Source organism: Malaclemys terrapin, chromosome 1, assembly GCF_027887155.1.
Source record: "Malaclemys terrapin pileata isolate rMalTer1 chromosome 1, rMalTer1.hap1, whole genome shotgun sequence".
NCBI lineage: Eukaryota > Metazoa > Chordata > Testudines > Emydidae > Malaclemys > Malaclemys terrapin.
The window spans coordinates 111,363,447-111,389,413 of record NC_071505.1 but is presented as its reverse complement, the minus strand read 5'-3'; the positions used below and the strand labels follow the sequence as shown (position 1 = coordinate 111,389,413).

The 25,967-nt window shown below is 44.2% G+C and overlaps 1 protein-coding gene across 1 annotated transcript in view; it reads right to left on the bottom strand.

Moving 5' to 3' along the window:
* Nucleotides 1-25,967, bottom strand: part of CACNA1C (calcium voltage-gated channel subunit alpha1 C) — a 734,131-nt gene that overhangs the window by 147,610 nt on the left and 560,554 nt on the right. Inside the window, exon 10 of the mRNA XM_054035338.1 lies at nucleotides 5,404-5,494. Within this exon, the coding sequence (XP_053891313.1) occupies nucleotides 5,404-5,494 (91 nt within the window). The remainder of the gene's footprint in view (nucleotides 1-5,403; nucleotides 5,495-25,967) is intronic.

The window sequence follows — 25,967 nt, the reverse complement described above, 5'->3', positions numbered from 1 at the left end:
GCAGCAGCAAAGGCATCTTTTCAGACACGATTTGCTTGTCAAGCCCAGAACAGCAGCAGCCATGGCAGACAACAAACCTGCATGTGATCAGCTCTTCCCCCTTCTCCACAGACGCCTGTGCTGACTGTTCTAGGAGTTGCAAAGGAATTGTTCTGCCAGCCAGAAGAGCACAAGGAAAAGCAACAAGGGAAATACACTGATGGATCAGTTGCTGCCAAGAGCTTTCATTATTTACAGGATTTTCAGGACATAGCAAATTCAATTGAAAAGCCTGTATAGCTCATTTATTTTGTTTTATTCTGCCTTTTTTGTTTTAACCTCCCTGTGGAAAACGGTTGGACTATACCAGGATTGAAATCCTGGCCAAGATGAAAATGCCAAATGGCTGATTGTTCCAATGAAAGCTGATCATTTGAAGCTGTTTCTTCCTTTGAGTTCAAATGCTTCAACCCTCTACTGTGGCCTCCTGGAACATGAGTCTCAACAAGGGTTTTTCTATAGATCAGCCACTCATATAAAGGCAAGAGCGTCATGTCACCCTGCGTATTTCTAGTGGTACTGGAGGATCAGATTTCTTGGATGCACCTAGTCCAAAATTCAGTTCCAATGAGGCTAATATTAAGCATGGGTCACTGCCTGACCTCAGGAATCTAAGCTACAACAACATGGGCTCCAAATTAAAGTTATATTTGTAGGGAATTCATATGATCTCTGATAAAAATGCAGCATCTCAGATAAATTACTCACCACTGGGAAGTCCTGTGACTAAGGCTTCTCCTTAATCCAAAATCCATTGGTCCTAGGTCTAGGTTTAACACCAGTTTATTTGTTGCAGAGGATCATGGGAAACACATTTCAATGCACCTTGTTAAAATAGGTTAGTCACAGTTGTGGTGGGACAGAGGTAAGGTTAGGGTTACCTCTTTCAAATTTTGTCTTTGGGATAAAACTGTTGTGTTACCATTCCAATGCAGATGTTATCACAGTGTGAGGCAACATCATGGTATGAGTGACGTCATGTTGGCACTGCAGAAGTTTTGGAATGCTTGTAGATGGTTCTTGATAGTCTTATCAAATTCAGAACGGTCCCTAAAAACTGGTATGTATTACAACCACTCTAGGCATCGTGAGCCAAACCCATCCCTGATATAACTCCATTCATGTCCATGGAATTACCCCAGGGATGAATTTGACACAGATTTTTTGTTTTTGTTTTGATAAATTGGATGTAAAGCACATTAATCAAATCAAGAAATCCAAATTTAACTCTTCCTAGAACTCCTTCTGTTGGTTCTAAGGTTAGCATCACTCCAGACAGCTCAGCTGAAGAAGGCACTTGCTCTAGGCTTAAGTACTATAGAAGGTTTTTCTATAGTACTTACAGGTTTCTTTGGAGGATGATTCACCAGGAAACTACTTCTGCTGGAGTGGTGTTCTCCTGATCTCCCTGAGAACATATCTCCATGAAGTCAGGTAAGGCTGTCAGGGGAGATTTCCATTCCAAAAGAGATGCTTGGAATTGGCTTCTTGTGTTGATATTTCTGCCATTCACAGACCTTTTTTTAAGGTTCTACTACTTCATATAAGAACAGAAAGAACATCCAGTAATTCTAAGTCATCTTTAATAACATTGCTTTTCCTTTCCTTCTCCCAAGGGCATGTCTTCCTCTTGTCATAAGTACATTCTGATGGCGAGGTTGACTTGCCAAACTGACAGAGTTAAATACCCTTTAGCCGGATGTCACTAAAAAAATCAACTTTGACTTGAAATCTCCCTGTTGCTCCTGTCATGTCTGGTTGTAGTTTGCCCAGCATGATCTCTGCCCTCTGGGAAAAAATGTTCTTATAACAAGACGAAAGGGACTCATTGCCACTGAGATTTTACCAGATTTGTAGAAATGATAATTTGCCTAAAAGAGAAACTGAAGCTTTACAAAGCTCATCTACTTATATCATTTGTGCAAGCAAATTCCTGTGGAAAGATGAACTCACAAAGTTCTGCTAAAAAGTACAGGTCAGATCTTCAGATAGAGTAAATGAGCATTGTTCAACGGAAGCCAAATGAGCAAAAAAAAAAAAAAAGCCTGTTAGGAACTGAAGATATGGCCCTATAAACTTGTTTGAAAGATTCAGCATTCTTCATACAAGAATTACCCCTGTATTTTACAGCAAATTGAGCTAATCACTACTTCCCTATTATCAGGCTAAATCCTGATGTCCTTACTCAGCCTCTCCTCAAGGAATACACTCGTTGAACTTATTATGTAGGAATCTCACAATTTGACCTATTTTTTTACATGGGGTATTTTGGTTTACATGAGGACTGACCAAGGACTTAATAGGAACTTCAGGATTTGGTACATCCTAACAATCTGAACTTCAGACTTGTTGCTGCCTGAGGGGGAGACATGACAACTACAATAAACTAGAGATGGGCCCAAGCACCAAAGTTCAGATCCAGATCTGAACTTCCCTAAAGCTGGAGAGTTTTCAGATCCAGATTATTGGTTCAGGCCCATTATTAAGACAGGAACCATTGGCAAAATGTGGATCTCAGTCAAGATTTGGGTTTGGATTTCAAACACGCTGGTGTGGCCTCTTATTATCCTGGAACAGTACCAATGGGGCCTAGAGGAACCTGCACTCAGTCTTCTTTTGGCCAAAGAAAAGTCTGCTGAGATTCTAGTCTTTTTTGGAAGAAGGAATGTGAACCCCCTCTCCATAAAACTGTATTGGTTTCAACTTCCCACTACGTTTGAGATGTTCTCAGATATAGTGGAGACTGGCAACTGCAGAGAGATGGCTGCATCTCCCTCCTTGATCCTCAGCTGTCCAACCCTGGTGGAGCTTAGAACAGCAATGGGCCTATCTTAATTTCCACCACAGTTGAGGATAAGGTGTAAAGGAGCTTTGCTCCACCAGGCACCTTCCAGTCCAGGCCCAGCCCCTGGAATTCCCCTGACATGTCCTGTCCTTACACTTTGGGTAGGCAGATAGCTGGAGCAGAAAGTAGCAGGGTGGAATTTTCCACTGGTCATCTCTGGCTATTGTAGGCCCACTTTGCACCCCACAGAAACATATATCTAAGAACCTGATTACCTACAGAACTGAGTGTTCGCCTCAGTATCCTGGCCACTTTCCAATTAAGGTAATTCTACTCTAGCTGTCAAAATCCCCCCTGCAGTTTCAACATAGGACAAGTCATCTTTCAGGCCTCCGAAACCCATGAATGTGTAGTGTCTCTTGGCACTTTCAGATAGCCACCACTTTTCACCCTGAAGGTGGGGTCAGTGCTGGAAAAGTGATCCCTACATACACAGATCATGAAGTGCTTTAGGATCCTTTGGGATGAAAAGCATGATATGAATGCACATTGTAATATTTAAATTATATTATATATAGGTGACTATATAGACATTATAATACATTTGCCATTTTTATTATTATTTGTATTACGCTCGCGCCTAAGGACCTCACCGTGACAAGCAATATACACACAAAGGAAAAAAGAGACAGTCCCTGCCACAAAGAGCTCACAATTTAAGTATGCAAAAGACAACAGGTGGATGCAGCAGACAGACGGAGGGAGCACAAGGAAAAAGGATAAGTAATTTTTCGTGAGCTGGGTGATGAAAACAAACTGCACTTGCAAATAACTTTGTGCACACCAGATAAGTAATTACAGATAGTGTCAACTATTGACCAATATTATGGGGCCTAAATTATGCTTGTATAGTATAGGTCCCAGGGAGCTTGGGGCATATTTGTGCCTCCCTGAGTTCTCCAGTTTGCAAGGGGACTGTGCAGGCTGCACCACAGGTGTGCTGGGCCTGTTCTGAAGGGCAGTTGAGGTAGTGATGTCACTTATAATCCCACCTACCACTTCCTCCCTTTGGCGTGACATATGCTCCTGGGTGCACACTGACGTAGCATTCTGCCTGCAATTGTGACCAGCCCTTGTGAGAGCCAAGCAAGAGGGCGAGAGAAAATGCCTTTTCCCTCTGCCATAGTCCAGCACATAATATTTTAAATACCTTCCAGAAATACTGTCTCACATATTTTGCATATGTGCCCAATAGATTTTATGACCCATGGCATTTTTTCTGACTGAGGTACTTCTATGTCATCATTAACATTTTTATAAGAAGAGATACCATGCTATGTACAGTAATCAGAGCTTGATGTGCAGTGCAAATCCCATTAGTCCTGATAAAAGCATTGTGCATTAACTGAGAACATATCCAGAATTCTGGAATCTGGATCCATCACTTTTAAATGGACACTTTTCAAAATAAAAATATGGGGCCCAATGCTGCAACCCTTGAGGCTTGCAGGTTTGTGACCACAGATATATATTTAAATTATTTTACCTGTTTTATTAATAACACCTTAAGTAATTAAACCTGAATATCAAATATCAAGAATTCTGAATATCAAAATGATTTTACATAATATATGATGTTTGCTTGCTTTTTGCATGTCACTCAGCTCATTAAATCAGACGCGTCAGTTTCACTCTTTGGGTCTCATGTGCTAGATAGAACAATGTCATTCTGTCTGGGTTTCTATCAATACAGGAGAATGTTTAATTAAAAAAAAAAAAAAAACGGTTTTCATCAACTTTTTAAAAAGTAAATTATAGGGCTTGTCTACATGCGGAGTGATTCCAGAATAGCTATTACTGATTAACTCCATGTGCAGACATTCATATTCCAGAATAAGAGTGCCTTGGGCTGGGTCTACACTACCCGCCTGAATCGGCGGGTAGAAATCGACTGCTCGGGGATCGATTTATCGTGTCCCATTGGGACGCGACAATCGATCCCCGAATCGACACTCTTACTCCACCAGCGGAGGTGGGAGTAAGTGCCGTAGACGGGAAGCCGCAGAGGTCGATTTTGCCACCGTCCTCACAGCGGGGTAAGTCGGCTGCGATACGTCGAATTCAGCTACGCTATTCACGTAGCTGAATTTGCGTATCTTAAATCGACTCCCCCCTGTAGTGTAGATGTAGCCTTATTCTGAAAATCTTATTCTGGAATAAGAGTGTCCTCAGATGAAGTTAATCAGGAATAGTTAATCCACTTCAAACTTACACCCTACCTTATTCTGCTTTAATTTTCATTTGTAGATAAGACCATGGAAACAGTTCTTTTTATAGTGCACCTGATTCTGGTCTAATTAACACCTGTGTAAATCCCAAATCTCTCCACTGAGATCAAGAGTCACTCTGGATTTACCTAACTGAGATCAGAATATGGCCTATTAGATTTCATAACTCCCCACGTACCATTTTCTTGTTTAAAACCCCTTAAGTTTGCATTTAAAATATTTGGACTTAACCCTTTAAATCAATCTCGCTTGCAGTAGAAGCAACATCAATATCTTTATATATGTACTCACGCCAGCCTAGCACCGCAGTTTTCTCCTTCAATATCTGCTCCCGCCACATTGTCTGTGTTCACGGACTCAGTCTCACTTGTAGGCATGCTCACTGCAAAGGTCAAAGTGAAGAAAAAGCAAAGAGCTGGTGATTACTTTGCAACACATCTATTAGCAACCAATGACAACGGAAGGGCCAGCTTAGCAAAGGAGTCTGAGTAGCAACATCCGAGTCTTATGCATTGGGCCCTACCAAATTCATGGTCCATTTTTATCAATTTCACGGTCACAGGGTTTAAAAAATCATAAATTTCATAATTTCAGATATTTAAATCTGAAATTTTACAGTATTGTAACTGTGGGGGTCCCGACCCAAAAGGGGGTTGTTGTGGTGGTGGGGTCGTAAGGCTATTGTAGGGGGGTCACTTATTTCTTCACTGCTGCCTTCAGAGCTGGATTGCTGGAGGACGGCTGCTGGCCAAGCACCCCGCTCTGCAGGCAGCGCCATTGCCAGCAGCAGCACAAAGGTGAGGGTCACATGGTATGGGGGACGGGTTGCCACTTTTGGGGGGGTGGCAGGGCCAGCCTTATGGGTGGGTGCCAGGGTCAAGAGGATGCTGTGGTCATCTCTCACCATACACAACCAGCCCAAGGCCCCTTTGACCCTGAGCACTGGACCTGGAGCCCGGAAGGGGCAGAGCTGAGGATGTCCCAGCCAGGAGCTCTGACTGTGTGCCAAACGCCAGCTGCTAGTCCTGCTGGGCTGCTGCTGGTGGCAGCGCTGCCTTCAGAGCTGGGCTCCCACTCAGCAGCTGTTGAGCTTCCTGCAGCTGGGGGAGGTTCCTGGACGTGGGTCTGATCCGGCCCCAGTAGTAGCTCCTGCAGAGTAAAAGGAAGTCCCATCCCTTCCCATCCTGGCCAGGACTAGCAGCTGGAGCCTGGTGCAGGGTAGGAACCTCTGGGTGGGGTGCTAGTCCTGCCCTCCTCTACAATAGCCAGATTTCACGGGGGAGGCCAGATTTCACGGTCCGTGATGCGTTTTCCATGGTCATGAATTTGGGAGGGCCCTACTTATGCAGTTTGCTGAGCAAGTCTGTGGCCTTATTGCATAGGTCAGGCCAGGCAGGTATAGCTTAAGTATATACACAAGTTCCCCAACCAGAAAAGAGTGGGACAAGAGCTGCTGCTCTGCTTCTTTCAGTGAATTAGTCCCTTGAAAGTTTATAAATAGGATCAATGGAAACTGGAGGGAAAATTTGGCAAAACCACCAAAGAGATTAACAGTGAAACGTTTAAAAAACCCATTCCTTTATTTATGCATGGTCTACATTTTTTAAAATAAATGATATATGTTCTGGTGAACTGAATGCCGATGAAAAGTACCAGAGTCACAGTTCTTGTGACTGAAGTCCTCTGTTATCTGAAAAGCAGCTATAGCACAAGCGGCAGTGATGCTATCCTCCACTGTGCCTCAACCTTACACCTGAAGGAATGGGATCTCTAGGATTGAGAGAGTAGCTCAGTTTCTATGGCCCAGTCAATCTTTGGCCCGACCTTCTAGAGTTTCCAACAAGGAAGCTAATGAATCCTGACTGTGGTGGAGTTTTTGTGTGAACACCTGTCAATTAAGAACCTGGCTGAGTCCACTAACTTATTACATATATGTCACTGAGCAGCCATTATATTGTAATCCACATCTACCTGATCTGTTTTTGAATAGGGGACTGACTTCCTAGACCATTATCAATCCCCTAAACCTTTCATTCCACCAAGAGTTCATGGAACAAGACAGCTCCAACTGAGTAGCTGCTTGTGTCCCTTGTTTGGAGAATTAAAATACCTCCTTAGCATATATCTGTCTGAGGTCGGGTGGCACAAAGGATAGCACTTCTCCCCAGGTGCCTTTCCTCCCTACTTTCCAAATACACAAAATGAATTAAAGACAAAGAAATGACTCTTCAAGCTGAATGGCATGATAGGGGTTGGACAGATGTCTGATAGGGTGTCAGAACATGACCTACGTTAGCAGCTGAACAGATGTCAGTGGGACTTTAGAGTATGCCATGTATTAGCAGCTGGAAAGATATCTAATGGGCTGTTGGAACATGTTGTGTATTACTAAGAACACAGCTATTGTTAGCAATAAAACAGACATCTGATGGACCACCAGAGCAAGAGCTAAACTAACACCAGGAGATAAACCTGATGGTCCTTTCAGGGTATGCTCTGCATTTGCAACTAGGGAGATGTCCAATGGGCCATGAGACCAGGTCCTCTTTTAGCAGCTGGAGAGAGATCTGATGGCCCTTCCAAACATATCCTGTATTCTTGTTTCAGTGCAGAGTCTTCCCTCTTTTTTCAACCTAACGATCTCTAGCATTTCTACTTTGTCTCTTATGGAGAGCTAAATTTCTTAGATTGTGTTTTTGAGCACTGAATGAAATATTTGACACTGTGGCACTCAATCCAACATGACCAAATGCATTGCTCCAAGTGTGTCCACTCCTTTACATAATCTTATGAGCTGGGTGAAATCTTGTTATGGGTTGAGTTAAAACCCCATTGAGATTGAGAGGTGTGAACGCACCATTCAATTAACATTACTGAAAGCATAAACCCCCACTTAAAACAAGAAGAGTGTGTGAAATCTGCCCAGGAGCTTTTGGCCGAGTATTGCTTTGGATAGGGGTGAGTGTGGGAGGGGAGAGGAGACAACAGACTGAAAAAGACAAGAACAGAGAGGCAGATGCAAAATGCTAGAAAGCCTAGCAGTAGCCTGTAAGCACAAGGTGACGCTGGAAAAAAGGTAGAAGAGAGCGACTTTGGGGCCTAGTCTTCACTTACCGGCTGGTCCGGCGGCACGCCATCGATGTTCTGGGATCGATTTATCGCGTCTGGTTAAGACGCGATAAATCGATCCCGGATCGATCCCGGAAGTGCTCACAGTCGGCACCGGTACTCCAGCTCGCCGAGAGGAGTACGCGGCATCGACGGGGGGAGACTTCCTGCCGCGTCTGGACCGCGGTAAGTTCGGACTAAGGTACTTCGAATTCAGCTACGTTATTAACGTAGCTGAATTTGCATACCTTAGTCCGATTTGGGGACTTAGTGGGGACCAGGCCTGGGTCTGCTAGCTAGCAAGGCTTGGGGCTGTAAGCTAAGAAACTGCTCCTTTTGTTCTTTCTTTCTCCTGGGTTTGTAGAAGGAAGATTTTGTACATTCCTTGTAAATAAACAAGATTGCAACAAAGAAAATACCAGACTCCATCAATTTCTACTTCCAACTGGAACATTTCTAGGGTCCTGAACTTTGATTAGCTGCTTAGGTCAAAAAGGGGCAACAATAACATATGTGCTCTTATTGTCTTATTTGCTTGGAGAAACAACCCAAGAAGCCAGCTACATTAATATTTTGATGCACAAGAAACCGCCAAGCAAACTGAAAAAGAAACCGAGCCACAAGGTTAACTTTTGAGCATACAGTCTGACCCCCCTCTAGGAAAACAAAACAGAGTTATTTGGTACATAATCTTCAGATATGAAGTGAAGCACCTTCAAGACATATTTGAGCTTGATTGCAAATGGAAAACAGTTTTGAAGATATTAGAAAAAGGTTGATTTGCAATAGGAGTTATTACCTCAAACACATATACAGGACACTGCACAAGCAATAGAAGGAGTGAGGCACATACATGCATAAATATACTTACATACAATATATATACATATATACACACGTTATGGACACAGAACGCAGTGGAACATTACCATGAGTTTCTGTGGAGTGACTAAACCAAGCAAACTTCCCTTTCTTCTTATCAGGCAAGCCAGCAGGAGTGCTTCCTTTCACAGACAAGATGGTCAGTGTCAAGTACCAGGAACAAGACATCAATAGAGAGCATGCAGCCAGTGACAGGCAAAAGAAAAAAACAAGGAACTCAGCTTACACATATGACATCCACTTCTGTCTCAAAACTTCATCATGAATTAAAAATACAAAATGGAAAATAAAGGCATATGGAAGTATGAAATATTACAACATACACTGTCAGAGGAGAATCCTCCCTTTCTTTCTGCTCTTAGTTACAAGCTGAATCCTGCAAGCATCAAGCCATTGAGTTAAAGTTGTGGGCCAAATCCTTGTCCCACTGACGTTAATGGCAAAATTCCCGAAGAGCGACTAATCTAGCTATCTGTGCTCCAAACTGTGATTGCCTTGCTCCTGGGAGTAGTCCCATTGAAGTCAATGGGACTTGTTGCATAAATAAGGCAATCACAATTTGTCCCCAAGTTATATGGCTGCATTGTGGGCAATGGGGCCAGGATTTGGACTAGCCCATGTTTGAATACACATTTGTTTGATTTCCTCCACTGGGTTGGCAATGCTACTTGAAAGCTCTTGGTGGACTGCTGTGAATGCAATTCTCTGTTTTATGCCGATTTCCAGAGATTAAAAACATCTACCAAGCAGGCCCAGAGGAGCTGAACAACAGAGTCATGCCCAGACTGAAATAAGAGTGATGAGTCTTTTTCCCACACTATGTCTCCTGCTTTCCACCTGAAGTTACATTGAGCATCCGCCCACTGACGTTCTGGTGTGTGGGTTTGTATGGCATTATAAAACACCGATCCACTGTTTATTACACACAAGTGGCCAGATCCTCCACTAATCTTGCTTCTGCTCTCTGCAGGCGGGTCTGCCTGTCCTAAATTCGAGTAGACCAGGTGGGCGAGGTAATATCCTTTATTGGACCAACTTCTGTTGGTGAGAGACAAGCTAATTAGAGTGCGCTGAGGGCTGCACTGCAATGGCCACAAAGGCTCAAATTACAGCCAAGGATCAGCATAGTAAAGACGTAGTCAAACTGTGGCTTGCACTCTTTTACAGTTAAAGGGCGGCTCCTGGAGCCCCCCACCTACCCTTCCACCATTCTGTGCCTACAGGACTGGGAAGGGGGGAGCTCGGGGCTTCTGCCCTGTGGCGGGATGGTGGGACGAGGGGCTTTTGTCCTCCAGGGAGGGGAGCCTAAAGGCTTTAGCTCAGTGCAGGGGCATCAGGCCCACACCCCTGCAGGCACTGTCCCGCGGGGCAGGTTGTGCGTGTTTTGCAGCTCTGGAACTTCTGAAGATTATTGTGTGCAGCTCGTAGGGTCAGTAAGCTTGGGCACTCCTGGCATAGCACATTGTCATGCACTCGGGCGTGGCTACATTAATGCAATTTTTAGTTGTAAAACACAACATAGGTGGAAGATGTTCACAGCAATAAATGCGATAAATCTCTATGCGTATGCCAGAGGAACCACGGCCTAGAGGTTAATGTGCAGGACAGACAGGAGAATGGGGCTCATATCCCCAGCTCTGCTACAGCATCCCTAGGCAAATCACTTTAACCCTTCTGTGCCTCATCTCCCCCATCAAGATAAACAGGAGAATCATACAGTAACTCCTCATTTAACGTTGTCCCACTTAACATTGTTTCAATGTTACGTCCCTGCTCAATTAGGGAACATGCTCGTTTAAAGTAGTGCAATGCTCCCTTATAACGTTGTTTGGCTGCCTGCTTGTAAGATTCTGTGGAAGAGCAGTGACTTTACAAGGGAGCATTGCACAAGTTCCACTTCTCTGCCTCCTCCCCCTCCCTCCCAGCGCTTCTCCCACTTCCAAACAGCTGTTTAGCGGCACTTGGGATTTTCTGGGAGGGAGGAGGAGGAGTGGAGACGCGGGGCTTCCCTGCTCCTCCCCCTCCCTCCCAGCACTTTGCGCTTAGGACTTTCTGGGAGGGAGGGGCAGGAGCAGGGAAGCCCTGCGTCTCCACTCCTCCCCCTCCCTTCCTCCCTCCCAGAAAGTCCCAAACAGCTGTGTGGCGGGTCTTAGGACTTTGTGAGGGGGAGGGCTGTGGCGTGCTCTGGAGAGGTGGTGGAGTGGGGGGTGGGAAGAGGTGGGCCTGGAGCATTCCCGAAAAAATCCGAGCCTGTTCTCCGGGGAAGCTGCCACTGCTGCTGCAAAAGTGCTTCCTAGTGTCCTTGCCTGCAGCGGGCTCTGCATGTGTGGGGTAAGCCAGGGGCATGTCCCAACCACTGTACAATACAGTGCTGTACAGTATACAGTATAATGCCTTTTGTCTGCCCCCAAAATTTTTCCTTGGAACCTAACCCCTGCATTTACATTAAATCTTATGGGATAATTGGATTCGTTTAACGTTGTTTCACTTAAAGTTGCATTTTTCAGGAATATAACTACAATGTTAAGTGAAGAGTTACTGTACTCACGTTCCCCACAGGCATGGTGCAAAGCTTAATATGTTCATGTTTGAAAAGCATTTTTAGCTCCTCAGAATGGAAGGTGCTGCAGAAGAGCTAATTACTGTATCATTCAGATATCTACATTATTGAAGAGAGCAAGTCTACAGCGGGGTTCAAATGCACAGTAGTCCAACGCCGAGCCAGTGCCTATTAAACAGTCAGCTGACTCCCCGTTACTCAGAAACACTAGTCGCCAAAGATGAACAGAGCGCCAGCCTTGCTGCAGCGGGAGGGACTTACTTTTCAACACCGAAACGAAGGAGGCACACACAGACTGGGACAGGGTATGAAACGAACCACAACAAATATGGAGGGGTGAGGGGCATTCTTAGCTAACCCTATTCACAGAGATGCAAAACTTGTTAATGGCACCCAGACTTTAGACTTGAAATAAAGTGCACATTTTTAACAGTGAAGGTAATTAACCATTGGAAGCTATTTAGAAAAGCTGGACATGCATAAGTCCATAGGGCCGGATGCAATGCATCCGAGGGTGCTGAGTGAGTTGATTGATGTGATTGCAGAACCATTGGCCATTAACTTTGAAAACTTGTGGTGATCGGGGAGGTCCTGGACGATTAGAAAAAAGCAAATATAGTGCCCATCTTTAAAAAAGAGAAGAAGGAGAATCTGGGGAACTACAGACTGGTCAGTCTCACCTCAATCCCCAGAAAAATCATGGAGCAGGTCCTCAAGCAATTCATTTTGAAGCACTTGGAGGAGAGGAAGGTGATCAGGAACAGTCAACCTGGATTCACCAAGGGCAATTCATACCTGACCAAACTGATTGCCTTCTATGATGAGATAACTGGTTCTGTGGATTTGGGAAAAGTGGTGGACGTGATATACCTTGACTTCAGCAAAGTTTATGATACAGTCTCCCACAGTATTCTTGTCAGCAAGTTAAAGCAGTATGGACTGGATGAATGGACTATAAGGTGGACAGAAAGCTGGCTAGATCATCAGGCTCAACGGGTAGTGATCAATGGCTCGATGTCCAGTTGGCAGCCGATATGAAGCAGAGTGCCCCAGGGGTTAGTCCCGGGGCTGGTTTTATTCATCATCTTCATTATGATCTGGATGATGGGATGGATTGCACCCTCAGCAAGTTAGCGGATGACACTAAGCTTGGGGGAGAGGTAGATATGCTGGAGGGTAGGGATAGAGTCCAGAGGGACATAAACAAATTGGAGGATTGGGCCAAAAGAAAACTGATGGGGTTCAACAAGGACAAGTGCAGAGTCCTACACTTAGGACAGAAGAATCTCATGCATTGCTACAGGCTGGGGACCAACTGGCTAAGTGGCAATTCTGCAGAAAAGGACTTCAGGATTACAGTGGACGAGAAGCTGGATACGAGTCAACAGTGTGCCCTTGTTGCCAAGAAGGCTAACGGCATATTGGGCTGCATTGTAGGAGCATTGCTAGCAGATCGAGGGAAGTGATTATTCCCCTCTATTCGGCACTGGTGAGGCCACATCTGGAGTACTGCGTCCAGTTTTGGGCCCTCCACAACAGAAAGGATGTGGACAAATTGGAGAGAGTCCAGCAGAGGGCAACAAAAATAATTAGGGGGCTGGGGCATATGACTTATAAGGAGAGGCTGAGGGAAATGGGTTTATTTAGTCTGCAGAAGAGAAGAGTGAGGGGGGATTTGATAGCAGCCTTCAACTACCTGAAAGGGGGTTCCAAAGAGGATGGAGCTAGGCTGTTCTCAGTGGTGGCAGATGATAGAACAAGGAGCAATGGTCTCAAGTTGTAGTGGGGGAGGTCTAGGTTGGACAGTAGGAAAAACTATTTCACTAGGAGGATGGTGAAGCACTGGAATGGGTTACCTAGGGAGGTGGTGGAATCTCCACCCTTAAAGGTTTTTAAGGCCTGGCTTGACAAAGTCCTGTCTGGGATGATTTAGTTGGGGTTGGTCCTGCTTTGAGCAGGGTGTTGGACTAGATGACCTCCTAAGGTCTCTTCCAAACCTCTTCTCTGATTGTATGATTCTATGCTGTTGAACTATGGTGATGCACAGCAGAAGGAACTCTTCTCAACCAACCTTTTGCTCGTCACTTTCTAAATGAGCCCTGCTTGTGGCCATTAAGCCATGAGAGTAGGAGATGTATTTTAGGAAGAAGCAGAGCCTAATCTTTCATTGAGATGATGATAGGGATCCCTCTAGGAGAAAGGTCCTGTGAAGTTGCAATATGATTATTGGTTATATTCTGTCCACCAGCATGATGGAGGGCTATTTTGACTTATTTTCCAACTCCTATTTTTCACCACGTTTCCCCTTCCCTTGTCACTGCTGATCACTGCTAAAGGTAATGGGACACAAGGGCAACTTGAGCTGAAGCAGTGTGGTCCAACAGACAGGGCAATGGATTTGAAACCAGATGGACCTGGATCTCATCTTTGTTCAGCGATGGGCTCGCTGTGTCGTCTTGGTAAAACCTCTCTATGCTTCTGTTTCTCCTTCTCTAACACAGGGATAGTAATTCTCTACTCACTTTTGTCAAGCTCTTTGAGATCTATGGATGAAAAACATCATAATAAGAGCTAAGTATTATCATTATTATTGCCGCTAATGTGTTCCAGGTGGGACTCAGCAAGATCACAAAACAACTCTGTCGAGCAAAGAAGTTCTGTGAATTCTCCAGCTGGAACTTAAGATTTGTTTTTCCATCAGCCACAACAAAAACAAATTGCAGTCTTCAGTTTCCAAGCTGCCTCCTTAAACTGAGTTAGCATTGAGTGAATGACTCCATCTCCAAAAAGAACCCCATTTCCTACAGTGCCTCTCCTGCCCATCCATTCATGAATGAGTTTATGGGCAACTGTCAGAATATCAAACAAGTCATCTTTTTTCTGTGGAGAGTCCTCAGTTTAATACATGAACACTGCCTAGCTTCCTCCTTTCATCGCCTTTGTTTGTGGAAATGCCGTACTCATTCATTTTATCAATTAATTTAAATGAGATACAGCTTTCATTCTGCTGCATGCATTTCTCAGGATTGACAAAGTCCTGGGAACAATCAATGAGTATATTCTTATATGCAAGTGTAACACTGACAAACTCCGGGACCTCTGGAACTAAATGCATGAGCTAAAAACCATGTGGCTCTTAGCTAAGGCTGTAGAGCAGACTCATTAATCTCTCTCTAAGTGGTCTCGGTGCTACTAGATGGGACAGAACACCACACCCAGAAGGTGCGTGGGTTATACAAGGAGCATGCAAAAGGTAAATTACTGGGTGCAGGGGGGTAAATGCTTGTGTATAGGAGAGCCCCTCTTGTCATCTCAGATGGCTGGCAGGAAAAAACTGGCTATGAAATGGGAAGCTCTTTGGGGGTTTTTATCCTGCAAAGTGATACTGTATTGTTGTGGATTGGGTTAAACCTTATCTAATCTATTCTGGCCTCAACTGCTACAATGATCAACACCCCTCACAATAAGAACAGAAGTACTTGTGGCACCTTAGAGACTAACAAATTTATTAGAGCATAAGCTTTCGTGGACTACAGCCCACTTCTTCGGATGCATATAGAGTGAAACATATATTGAGGAGATATATATACACACATACAGAGAGCATGAACAGGTGGGAGTTGCGGATACAGACTAACACGGCTGCTACTCTGAAACCCCTCACAATGCCCCTTTCAAGATCCATGGACCCTACCATGCCTATCACAACATGTGGTCTACCTCATTCAGTGCACTAAATGCCTCAGTAACAACTATGTGGGTGAAATCAGACAATCACTATACTCTCGAATGAATTCACACAGGAAAGTGATAAAAATCATCATAGCACCTGTGAGTGAACACTTTTCACTCTATATCTGACCTATCAGTCCTCATCCTCAAAAGAAACCTGCACGACTCTTTCAAAAGATGAGCCTGGGAACTTAAATTCATAACTTTGTTAGACACTAAAAACCATGGCCTTACTAAAGATACTGGATTTATGGCTTATTAAAACAAGCTGTAACCCACTAACCCCCTTTTTAGTCCTGTCACTACAGGAGTGCCTCTTCACCTTGAATGGTCCGTTAGAATATGTGCTAAATACTGATGCTAAACAATCTGTTCCACCTTGTAGTTAGCTGTGACACTTAGTACCTTTCCCAAACCTGAAGAGCTCTGTGTAGCTTGAAAGCTTGTGTCTCTCACTTCACCCACCTTGTTTGTCTAATATCCTGGGACTAACACGGCTACAACACTGCAAATGTGACCTCCACTCCTCATTTAAAATAGATGGGTGAAACAGCTAAGCAGTGCCACCTAAGAAAAAGGGGGCATCCGAGCCTGCACAGTAATTTGGACTTTTTGGGCAGAGGGCTCCACAGGGTATTGTCTCTGGGTAAGGGTATGTGGGTGGGCGTGAGAGAGAGGGACACAGCTCAAGCTGAAAGACCACAGAGAGAAGCAGAAAGAAAGCCTGAACAAGCTGGCTGAAAGAGATTGCTGCTGTGATCAAGGCAGCTATGTGCTATTTTAAGGTTCCTCCTGTGTTTGGAGAAACAGGGCTTTGTGAATAAACAGGATTGCATCATAAATACCAGACTCCATCATCAATGTCTCGTCCCAACTGGAATAACCCACAGAGGCCCAAACTTTGACTAACTGCTTAGGTGAAAAGTGGTAACAGTATTAGTGGAGCCCCTCCAGGAGAAGACAAGATCGGAATTAGAATTATCAGTGGGATTTTGGTGGTTAGGTACTTCCTGGATTATAAAGTTAATTGAGCAAGTGTCTTATGACTACGTGACCAAACATCAATCGTATGGTCATGTGACCAATGATTTATTGGCCTGCAATGGGATAAAAATAATGTCCATTTTAGAACGGAGGTTTGGTTCAGTTAAGCAGAGCAGACTCCTGTAGATAATCTCCAACTTTAACTCTATCAAAAAGTTCAGTGCTGAGATGGAATTTAAGCTCCATAGTAGGGGAAGGAAAATAAAACAAAACACTAGTGCTGGTAATTAATTGTTTTTAATGTGGGGTATTGACACTTCTTTTACTCACTAAGCACATGCTCCCCAGAGACACTTCTTTTCATGACAGGATCTGAATTAAATGCATTCTTCCGTCTGTTCCTCCCTCCACCCCCTTTGAGAATTCTTTTATCACTTCTCAGTAGACTTTTGGCTGCTGCAGAGAGCACTTGTCCTTTCCAAAAGAGAAACTGTTTTTGAATTAGTGAGTGTTCACAATGAAAGATGACCAGGGAACAGTGGAAAAAAAAGTGGCCCTGTTTCTTAAATGAGGAACCTACCTGAATGGCCTCTGGAGTTAAGGAAAAGGGACACGTGATTTGCTGTTCACCTGAGAAGCTAAGTGAGAAGCAGAAGAGGTATATGAGGACAGATGGTACATCAATGAGTTTATCACAAAAGGTCCCTGAAGGACTGTAAAATCCTTGGAAACTACTAGTTGAGCACCAGAAGGCCAATGCCTGTCCAATTAGTACCGAGAGCTGATTTCCAAGAGGCCAACTTAGGTTATGTAAAAATATGTCTGAGGACATCAATTAGAAAGAGAGTGCCTGGTTCTCATTTATGACAAGGCCCCTTTAGACCACTGTGGTAATGTTAAAGGACTTTAAAGCGGTTGTCATTTGCACTCATTTTAAGGCAACTTTACACCACTACAGTGTAAGTAGAGTGGTGTAAAGGGGCCTTAACATAAATAAGAATCAGCCCAAAGTAAGCAAAAAAGATACAGAGATGGAGAAGCAGCATATAGCAACAGAGCTTCCTACGATGAAAAGACGAGGATAGCTAGCACACTGGGTTGCATGACAGAAGATTGACATGTGAAGGCAGAAGACAGTGGAATGGAGCTGAGCTAGGAAGTATTATGTGGTTTTTCAGAGTGGACATGGCAATAAATTGATTATATACATATACTCACACTCACAAACTCACCCCACATATGTTGAGGTGACATAGTCATGTGATAAATGTATATACACCACATACATGGAAATAATAACCATGTGATAAATCATGCATCTGAAGATAAAGATGCATCTGAAGAAGTGGTGGAGTCTCCTTCCTTGGAGGATTTTAAGGCCCGGCTTGACAAAGCCCTGGCTGGGATGATTTAGCTGGGAATTGGTCCTGCTTTGAGCAGGGGGTTGGACTAGATGACCTCTTGAGGTCCCTTCCAACTCTGATATTCTATGATTCTATGATTCTAAGTGGGCTTTTTAACCATGAAAGCTTATGCCCAAATAAATCTGTTAGCCTTTAAGGTGCCACCAGACTCCACATTGTTTTTGTGGATACAGACTAACACGGCTACTCCCTGATACTTAACATGTGATAAATCAAGATAGACCAAATTGCACAAGTATGTGATTGATATATTTGCCATATACCCATCCAGTTTATCACATACCTATAGCTGAATTGTCTTCCTGTTAGTCCATCTCCCTGGGATCTAGTCTGACATTTCAAACCCCTCAGCTGTTCCAAACATCTGCCATTTGTTATTTTTAAAATCATCCCAACAGAGAGACATTGTGTTCCATAAATATCGGTTCATTATAGCTGGTGAATGGAACAAGCATTATGCAGAAGACCACATAATAGACAAAATCAAATCTACGCCCCTTTCAAAGTGAGATGACCTTTTCAAGTCTCAAATGCGTTCTGTTTTCCACTCCCAAGAAAGAACATGTACATCTATTCCCAGGAGTGCATTAACACTTCCCTGCACATAGCGTTCAGGTTTTCTTTTAAATAACTGACACAGCTGTAATATTTTGGATTTCTTATAAGCACAGTATGCAGGAATCTCACTCTGAAACATATGTTAAAGAAAATGGCTCATTCCTGTGCTAGAAAAGGCAAACCAAGCATTCTCCAGTGGCAGCTAGCTGTACTGCCAAGTGGCATCCAAGTTTAAATCACTAGCTTGCTCATCACTCCTCAGGCTAACTGAAGTTGGAAGGGCTATAGAAGCAGCACACTTAGCCTCTTGGGACTCAAGAAGGAATGCAGGAACAGACTGGTCAGGTCATAAGCTAGGAGAGTTTGCTACAAGAACAGGTAACTGAAGACATGCCTCCTCCCAGTGTGGATCCCTCTGTATGACATCAAACCAACCTTTGCAAAACAGATTCTATACTCGCCTCTTCGCTTTTCTGGTAAATGGCTTGTATTGTTTTCCTGGCTGGGAACAACTAAGGGCAAAAGTACAACCATTTACGAGACAGGTTGGGATGCATTTTGCATCCTAAGCATCCTGAGTCTGTCTGCTTCTCTTGGGAAACTCCTTCTAGCTGTAATGCTGAGTTCTAGTTAAATTAAAACATTTTGAGTTGGGTCTTGCGCTATTTAAACACTATTTCCTGACTTTAAAAGATTATTTCCAAATAGTTCTAAGAATTTTCCTACATCCCTGTTGATGCTTCTAAGCGTCTTTTCAGCAAGGGAGGTGAGCCCAAGAGCAACAATACCCAATGTACTGAAGCCTGCCCCAGGCAGTGGTTTGAGGCGTGCAGAGGGGAACTCCCCATCCACCCTGGCTCCATGCAGAGGTTCTGGGTAAAGGAGAAACCCCCCTAGCCATTAATTTGGAAATAGCAGCAGCTCTACTGCTTTGTAACTGGCAAACATGCCCTGGTAGGGCCTGGGAAATGGCAGCATATGAGCTGTCCCTTGAGCAGTGGATATTGTGCTAGTGACACAGGAAGTGCAACTGACCATCAACACACCAGTAAAACTGACCATAGAAGAAGGGCTGTCAATTGCACATAATAAACAAACAGAAAAATAGAGACTATCATTTCCCCTCTGGTTTAGCAATTCTTGAAGTTCCAGGAATCTAGGTGTTACTTATCACAGTAATAGGCACACAAGTTTCAGGCATAAATGTTTTTTCAAGTTGATGGTGTCCTTTTAAACTGTGGCAAAGCCTGGTATGAGGGATCAGTTCTGCAGCTGCTCTGCACATATAACAGCTGCAGAACTGGGCAGCAAATCAGTAACTCTGAAGATGGTCTCCACATCAACAAGTGTCTTTGTTGTTTCAGTTCAAAGCTGTATGAATATGTCCCTCCTGCATGGCCTATGAGAAACAAGCAGTAGGAGGCCATTCCAATTTGCCATGTTCAGGCCACTGGAAAATTTCCAGGGACTGCTGCAGGCCACCTATATTTCTACGCTTTCAAAGGAACTGAGTCCAAGCAATTTTGTGACATTCCTCCCACCCATCATTTCCAAGTGAGCAATACCTGGAGACTGAGTGAGTGGTCTGAAGGTTGGGAGTTGGAGAAGGTGAGCATATATGTCTGTGGTTAGTGGGCAAGCTTTGGTAGCTAGAAGGCAGACCAGGTGGGAGTATATGTTGGGAGGAGAGGGAATGAACCAACAACTGGGAGGTAAGAGGGGTCTGAAATCATGTTCAGGGGGAGTGTGTGACTTCCAGTAGTTGGGATTCAGGTCCATCTGGAAGTCTTTCCTGGGGAGCCATGAAAGTTACTGTAGCTGGGAAGCTGATTACGCAAGGGATTTTATAGCAAACAGGTGACAACAGCTAGAAGGCAGGTCTGATTGCAGATTGTGTCCAGTAGAGAGGAAAAAGATTTCTGGGCAAGGAATAACTTTGTTTTTTGTTTGCACAGCACCTAGCACAACAGGGTCCTGGTCCATGACTGGAGCACCTAGGAACTACGATACTATAAATATAATAATTAAGAATAGCCTTTGGGAGTCTGGTCAGGTGTTGATACACGTCAAGAAGAGAAAGAGGGAACTGGCAGCTGTGAAGGAGAAGCTGGGCTGGGGCACATTCAGAGGGTTGAAGGTAGCTGGGCAGAGGTTGGGACCCTTGTGGGGGAGGTTAGTGGAACGGATCAGCTGCTGCTGAGTACTCTCCCCTGCAGTATCTCAGGCTACAGATACCTTGCTCCTAGTGTTCCACACAGCAAAGTGACATATAACAGCAGAGTGAGCAGTGAGGCTTCCTTAGTCTGAGGGGGCCTGTTTTACAGGCAGCGATTGCCATGTTCGGATGTGAGTACAGACATTTTTTAGTGTCAGTATTGGTGTGGAATCTTTGGCTAAGCCTCTTGGGTGGTGCTTTCCCAGTGGCAATCAACCCAATTTACTGATCAATATGCTCATTAATTGTAGGTCACCGCTGAGCTGGTGCAGGCCCTTGCAGTTGTATTAATGCATCATATTTAACCAATTTTATTCAGCTCCCTGATCTGAGCTGGCAATCACTTCTCCCAGCTTGAAATGGGAATAAACATCTTCCCCTGTTTTCAGATACTGGCCATTATATTACATTTCTGCTATATCTAGGAAATAATATGTTTGTAATTTTGAACACTGCTGTGCATGAGGTGTTATTTCAGACATTTCTGCTAACATAATGACTAGTCTGATACGAGACACTATTATAATATCTTATGAGTCAGAAGAATGAGACATGCTAGCAGAGCAGGCTGTGTTACAGCTTGGAACCAGGAGTGTAAACAAGGATTTCAAGTTAAAGGGCTTTTCCCTTAAAGCTAGCTTGTAAAGTGTATAATTAAAGCTCTTGTACCTCGGCAATAAGACACTGAAAATAGGTCAGTTACTCCAAGCCAAAAAAAATAGGCATTTGCTTTAGTGGGCTTGAAATAGTAATTTTTAGTTTGTGAATACTTTCAGCATTCCCAAAACTGAGGGACTGATAACACCAGCTTGAGCTAAGCTTAGTGTGGTTGGGTGTTATGCAAGCTTCTCTCACCCAGCTGTGTGAAAGCAACTCATTCCTGACCTTAAATATCCCCTGCTCTTCCATTCCTGGGTCCTCCAAAGTCTTTTAATGCTCTGATCTGGAGTACCCCATGCAACTCTGCCAATGCCTTTCAATTCTGACCTTGACTTTCATTATTACTCCAGTCGAGGGGACATGACATACAACTGTGAACACAGCTCAAAACTGATCTGCAATGACCCATGCTAGTCTAGTCCTGGGCCCCCCACAAAACTTTACTGATGCATCTCAGTTAAGACCTGGAAAACCACCTCCTATTCCAGTCCTCTCTTAAGCAGAGAGGATAAATGTGCTGTGGTGTTATGAATGGCTGAGAGCAGTATTAATAAAACCTCATGTGCCCTCAAGCAGAGTCTGAATCCAAGTCTCAAGAGGTGAAAGGCTAATTCACTAAATACTGACTCACCTCCACAAGCCTGCTTCTGAAGAACTGCTGTGGGAGTGAAGATTAGACAGGTGTTGTGTGGCAGCTGTTATAGGTTCAATTACCCCAAGGGGGGAAAATTGTTTTTCTTTCTTTCAAAACATGAAGCCCGTAGGACATTTGGGGTGTGGGGATGTGTATTTCCTCTCATAAACAGAGACAACAGAAGGTGGTTTAGGATTTTTAGCCTATTATCTGATAGCTGGATAGAGATAGCTGGAGTGGATGAGAGTTTTCTTCCCATGGAGCAGAGGAAGAGGCCTCTCGTGAGACGGTCTGGTCACAGAGCAAGAATCTTTGTTTCTTCTTGCTTGAGCCACATCTAGGTTCTTATTATAGGCTTCCTGTATCCTACCTAAGTAATGAGAAGGATTGCAATGCTGTTCATAACTGAATTCCTCTCAGCTGTGCCAGTGCTGTTTGTAACTGAATTCCTCTCAATTGTGCCAGTGATGGCGATTGATTCAGCAGCACATTTTCCAGTTCAACTGTGTAAGGTCACCTAGATTCCTTCTGACTAAATTCTGCCTCAGGAAAAAGCAACAACATAGCTGTAGCTAACAGGCAGTCTAATTACATTGGTCTCTTGCAACAGCTGGAACCTATGAGGTCAGCAGTTAGCTGTCTAAATTCTGCTTTTTATTTTTTAAATATTTTATTCTTGCTTTTAAAATGTTTGTGTGCGAATGTTGGTGTTTCTGAAAGTGAGGGACAGGTGAGATTGGCGTTGAGTAAGGGGCAATACAGGCCCAGGCTACAAAACCTTCCCCAACGCTACTCTGCCAATGCACCTCTGTCCTCTGATGCAGCATTTCTGGCTACTGCAGCCAGGCCTCAGCCTGCACACCGATTTGCCAAGGTAGGTCAGTCTTGGCCTGCCTGTTTCCTTCACTGCATGTAAAACTGCAAATAAAATATTTACAATATAGAGGAAGCAAAGGAATAACTAAAATAAAAGATTAAAAAAAAAAAAGAAGAAGACACTCACCGTCAATCTACTCTTACATTTGGAAAAAAGACACCAAAACAACTTCCCCAATGTCTAGTCCCACCACATGTCTTGTACCCTTCAAGAATAGTCTTGTGTTTCAGGCACCGGAATTGGACTTAGGAGCCTTGGGTTCAATTTCTGGCTCTGCTACAGACTTCCTGTGTGCCCTTGGGCCAGTCGCTTTCTCTCTGTATTACACTTCTTTATCTGTCAAATGAGGTGCTCTAGTTCATGCCAAGATATTGGACCTGAAGCAGGAATTAACACAGGGAAATCCTATGGCCTGCGTTAGGCAAGAAGTCAGACCAGACAATCACAGTGGTCTCTTATAAGGGGGTAGCCGTGTTAGTCTGTATCCACAAAAACAACAAGGAGTCCGGTGGCACCGTAAAGACTAACAGATTTATTTATTTAGTCTTTAAGGTGCCACCAGACTCCTTGTTGTTTTAGTGGTCTCTTCTGGCTTTAAAAATCTATGATTTCATGAAAATAGGAATACTACTTCCTTTCTCCTGCCTGTCTACTTTCTCGATTTAGACTGTAAACTATGCGATGTATATAAAGCGACTCGGTTCTGCTACTGTTTCATACAAATAATAATCCACAGTTCCACAGCTCCAACAACACGCTCCATATCTCCCAGCTCTCACTGCCTAACACCACCTCGCTACTCAGAATTCTCAACACCATCTAAAAAGTCCTTTGGATTTCAGGCATGATTATTGCCATGTAATCAGGGGGGCTGGAACAATTTTTATACTGAGGGTGCTGAGAGCCATTGAATCAAACTGTAAACTCTCTAAATAATGGAAACCACTTCAAGCCAGGGGGTGCTGCAGCACCTCCCACACCCCTAGTTCCAGCACCTATGTGTGTAATCCTGTTCCACAGGTGTCCACCTGTGCTTTGAATGCACTGTTGCCCTTTTTCAATGAAGGTGTCTCCTGATGCCATAACTGCAACAATTGATTTTTTTAAAGTGTTGAGTACTCAGTCGCTTTCATTGACTTCAGTACAAACTGGTGGATGCTCCACATTTTTGAAAACGACACCGTTAATTTAAATGCCCAAATACAGATTTAGGAGCAGGACTTCAGGCATTCATTTTTGAAAGTCTTGGCCTTGGTATATACTCGGTCAGTTCTGCTTTTTTTGTAGCACCTCTTATAAAAACTGCACCCCAGGTCTCTATGGAGATGCTGGTGGTGCACATAGAATATCAGGGTTGGAAGGGACCTCAGGAGGTCATCTAGTCCAACCCCCTGCTCAAAGCAGGACCAATCCCAAAACTAAATCATCCCAGCCAGGGCTTTGTCAAGCCTGACCTTAAAAACCTTTACGGAAGAAGATCCCATGTTTTATATCAATTTGTTTAATCATTGGAGTTAAAGCATGTTCATTATATCTAAGAGCATGTGATTGACAGCTTTGCCCACTGTAGCACAGTGGCCACCTACTGCCTCCCCAACACGCGCTCCTGGCTAGGGTTGCCCCTTTGGCTGTCCCGCCTCTACTTCCCTTTCATCTAGGCCCGGGGCCGGCTCCAGGGTTTTTGCCGCCCCAAGCGGCAAAAAAAAACAACAAACAAACAAAAAAAAAAACGGGATCCACTGCGCCGCTTTCTTTTCGGCAGCAATTCCCGAGGGACCCACTGCCAAATTGCTGCCAAAGAGCCCGATGTGCCGCCCCTTCCCCTTGGCCGCCCCAAGCACCTGCTTGCTGAGATGATGCTGGAGCTGGCCCTGTCTAGGCCCCCTTAAGAACTCACTGTTCTAAGGTAATTCAAACAATCCCCATTTATATAGGTACACATCAGCCCTCCAGGCCTCAACCCTAGTTCATTCTCTCTCCCCCAGTAGTCCAAAATAACACAAAGTCTTTGAAAATAGAATATAAACTCTCACAGTCTTTATCCCAGTTTTAGCTAGGCACAGCCCCTTCTCCCTGAGGGTCTGACTGTCCACATCCCAGCATCCCCAGCCTGGAGTTTGTCCTTCCTCCACAAGTTCTCAGCTAGTGCCTTCTCCCCGCTGACTCAGGGCCCTGCAGGAGCCTTCTTACCACTTTCTGCAGCATCTGCAGGGATAGCTGCAGTTTCCTAAGCTTTCCCAACTTACTGCCAGACTTCCTTCCCTTGCCAGTTTCAGCTCCTCTCTGAATCATACCCTTCCCTCTAGCTTCCTGCTGCCTTTTATATTGGAATCACCTGATTCCTCTCAAGTAGGGCACATGGGCAAGCCACTGACCCTGTTACACCCAGACTGTTTCCTACACAAAGTCCTCTTCCCAGAGGAAGACTCAAGGTACCATCAGATATGTCTTGATAACTTCAATCAATGCTTTCCTTTCCAGTAGGGTAAGTGGAGATTTATTCATCTGGAAAAGGTTCCTTCCAGGACCACATTTATTATCAGCCCCTTGTCAGGGCTCACCTTCAGTGATGTTTTTGCATAGTGATCTCAGTGATATTAAACAGGATTCCCACACCATCATAAGTCTCCCTTCCAATAGGCCAGACAGAATAGCCTTCTCATCAATCATTCTTTGCCAGGGAAATAACCTTCACAGCAGAAAATCTTGTGCCCTGTAAACGTTAATGTCAGCTTTTATATGCTGTAGCTGGTCACACACCACTACTCTAGCAGATTTCAACGGAATGTTGTTTGCAATCCAGGTTGCAAGAGTCAGGGAAGTGAGAAGCTGGAAAAAGTTGTAAGTGTAGGTGCTGGAACTAGGGGTGGTGCCGCATCCCCTGGCTTGAAGTGTTTCCCATTATATACAGAGTTTACAGTTTGGTTCAATGGCTTTCAGCACCCCCACTATATAAATTGTTCCAGCACCCTTGGTTGTAAGTTAGATCACTAGAGCCCAAACCTCTTACTTTTTAAACTTTCCTCCTTTTTTCACTGGATAAAAGGGGAGGAAAGTAAAAAAAGTGAGACAAAGTGGGGTGGGTAGGAAATGTACTTTCCTTTTTACTTCTACCTGCCACTTTTTCTTCCAGTATAAAAAGTAAGAGAAAGTGTGTGTGTGTAGGGGGGGGACTGCGAGGGGGGGGGAGAGCGGAATCTACTCTCACTTTTAATTTTTTT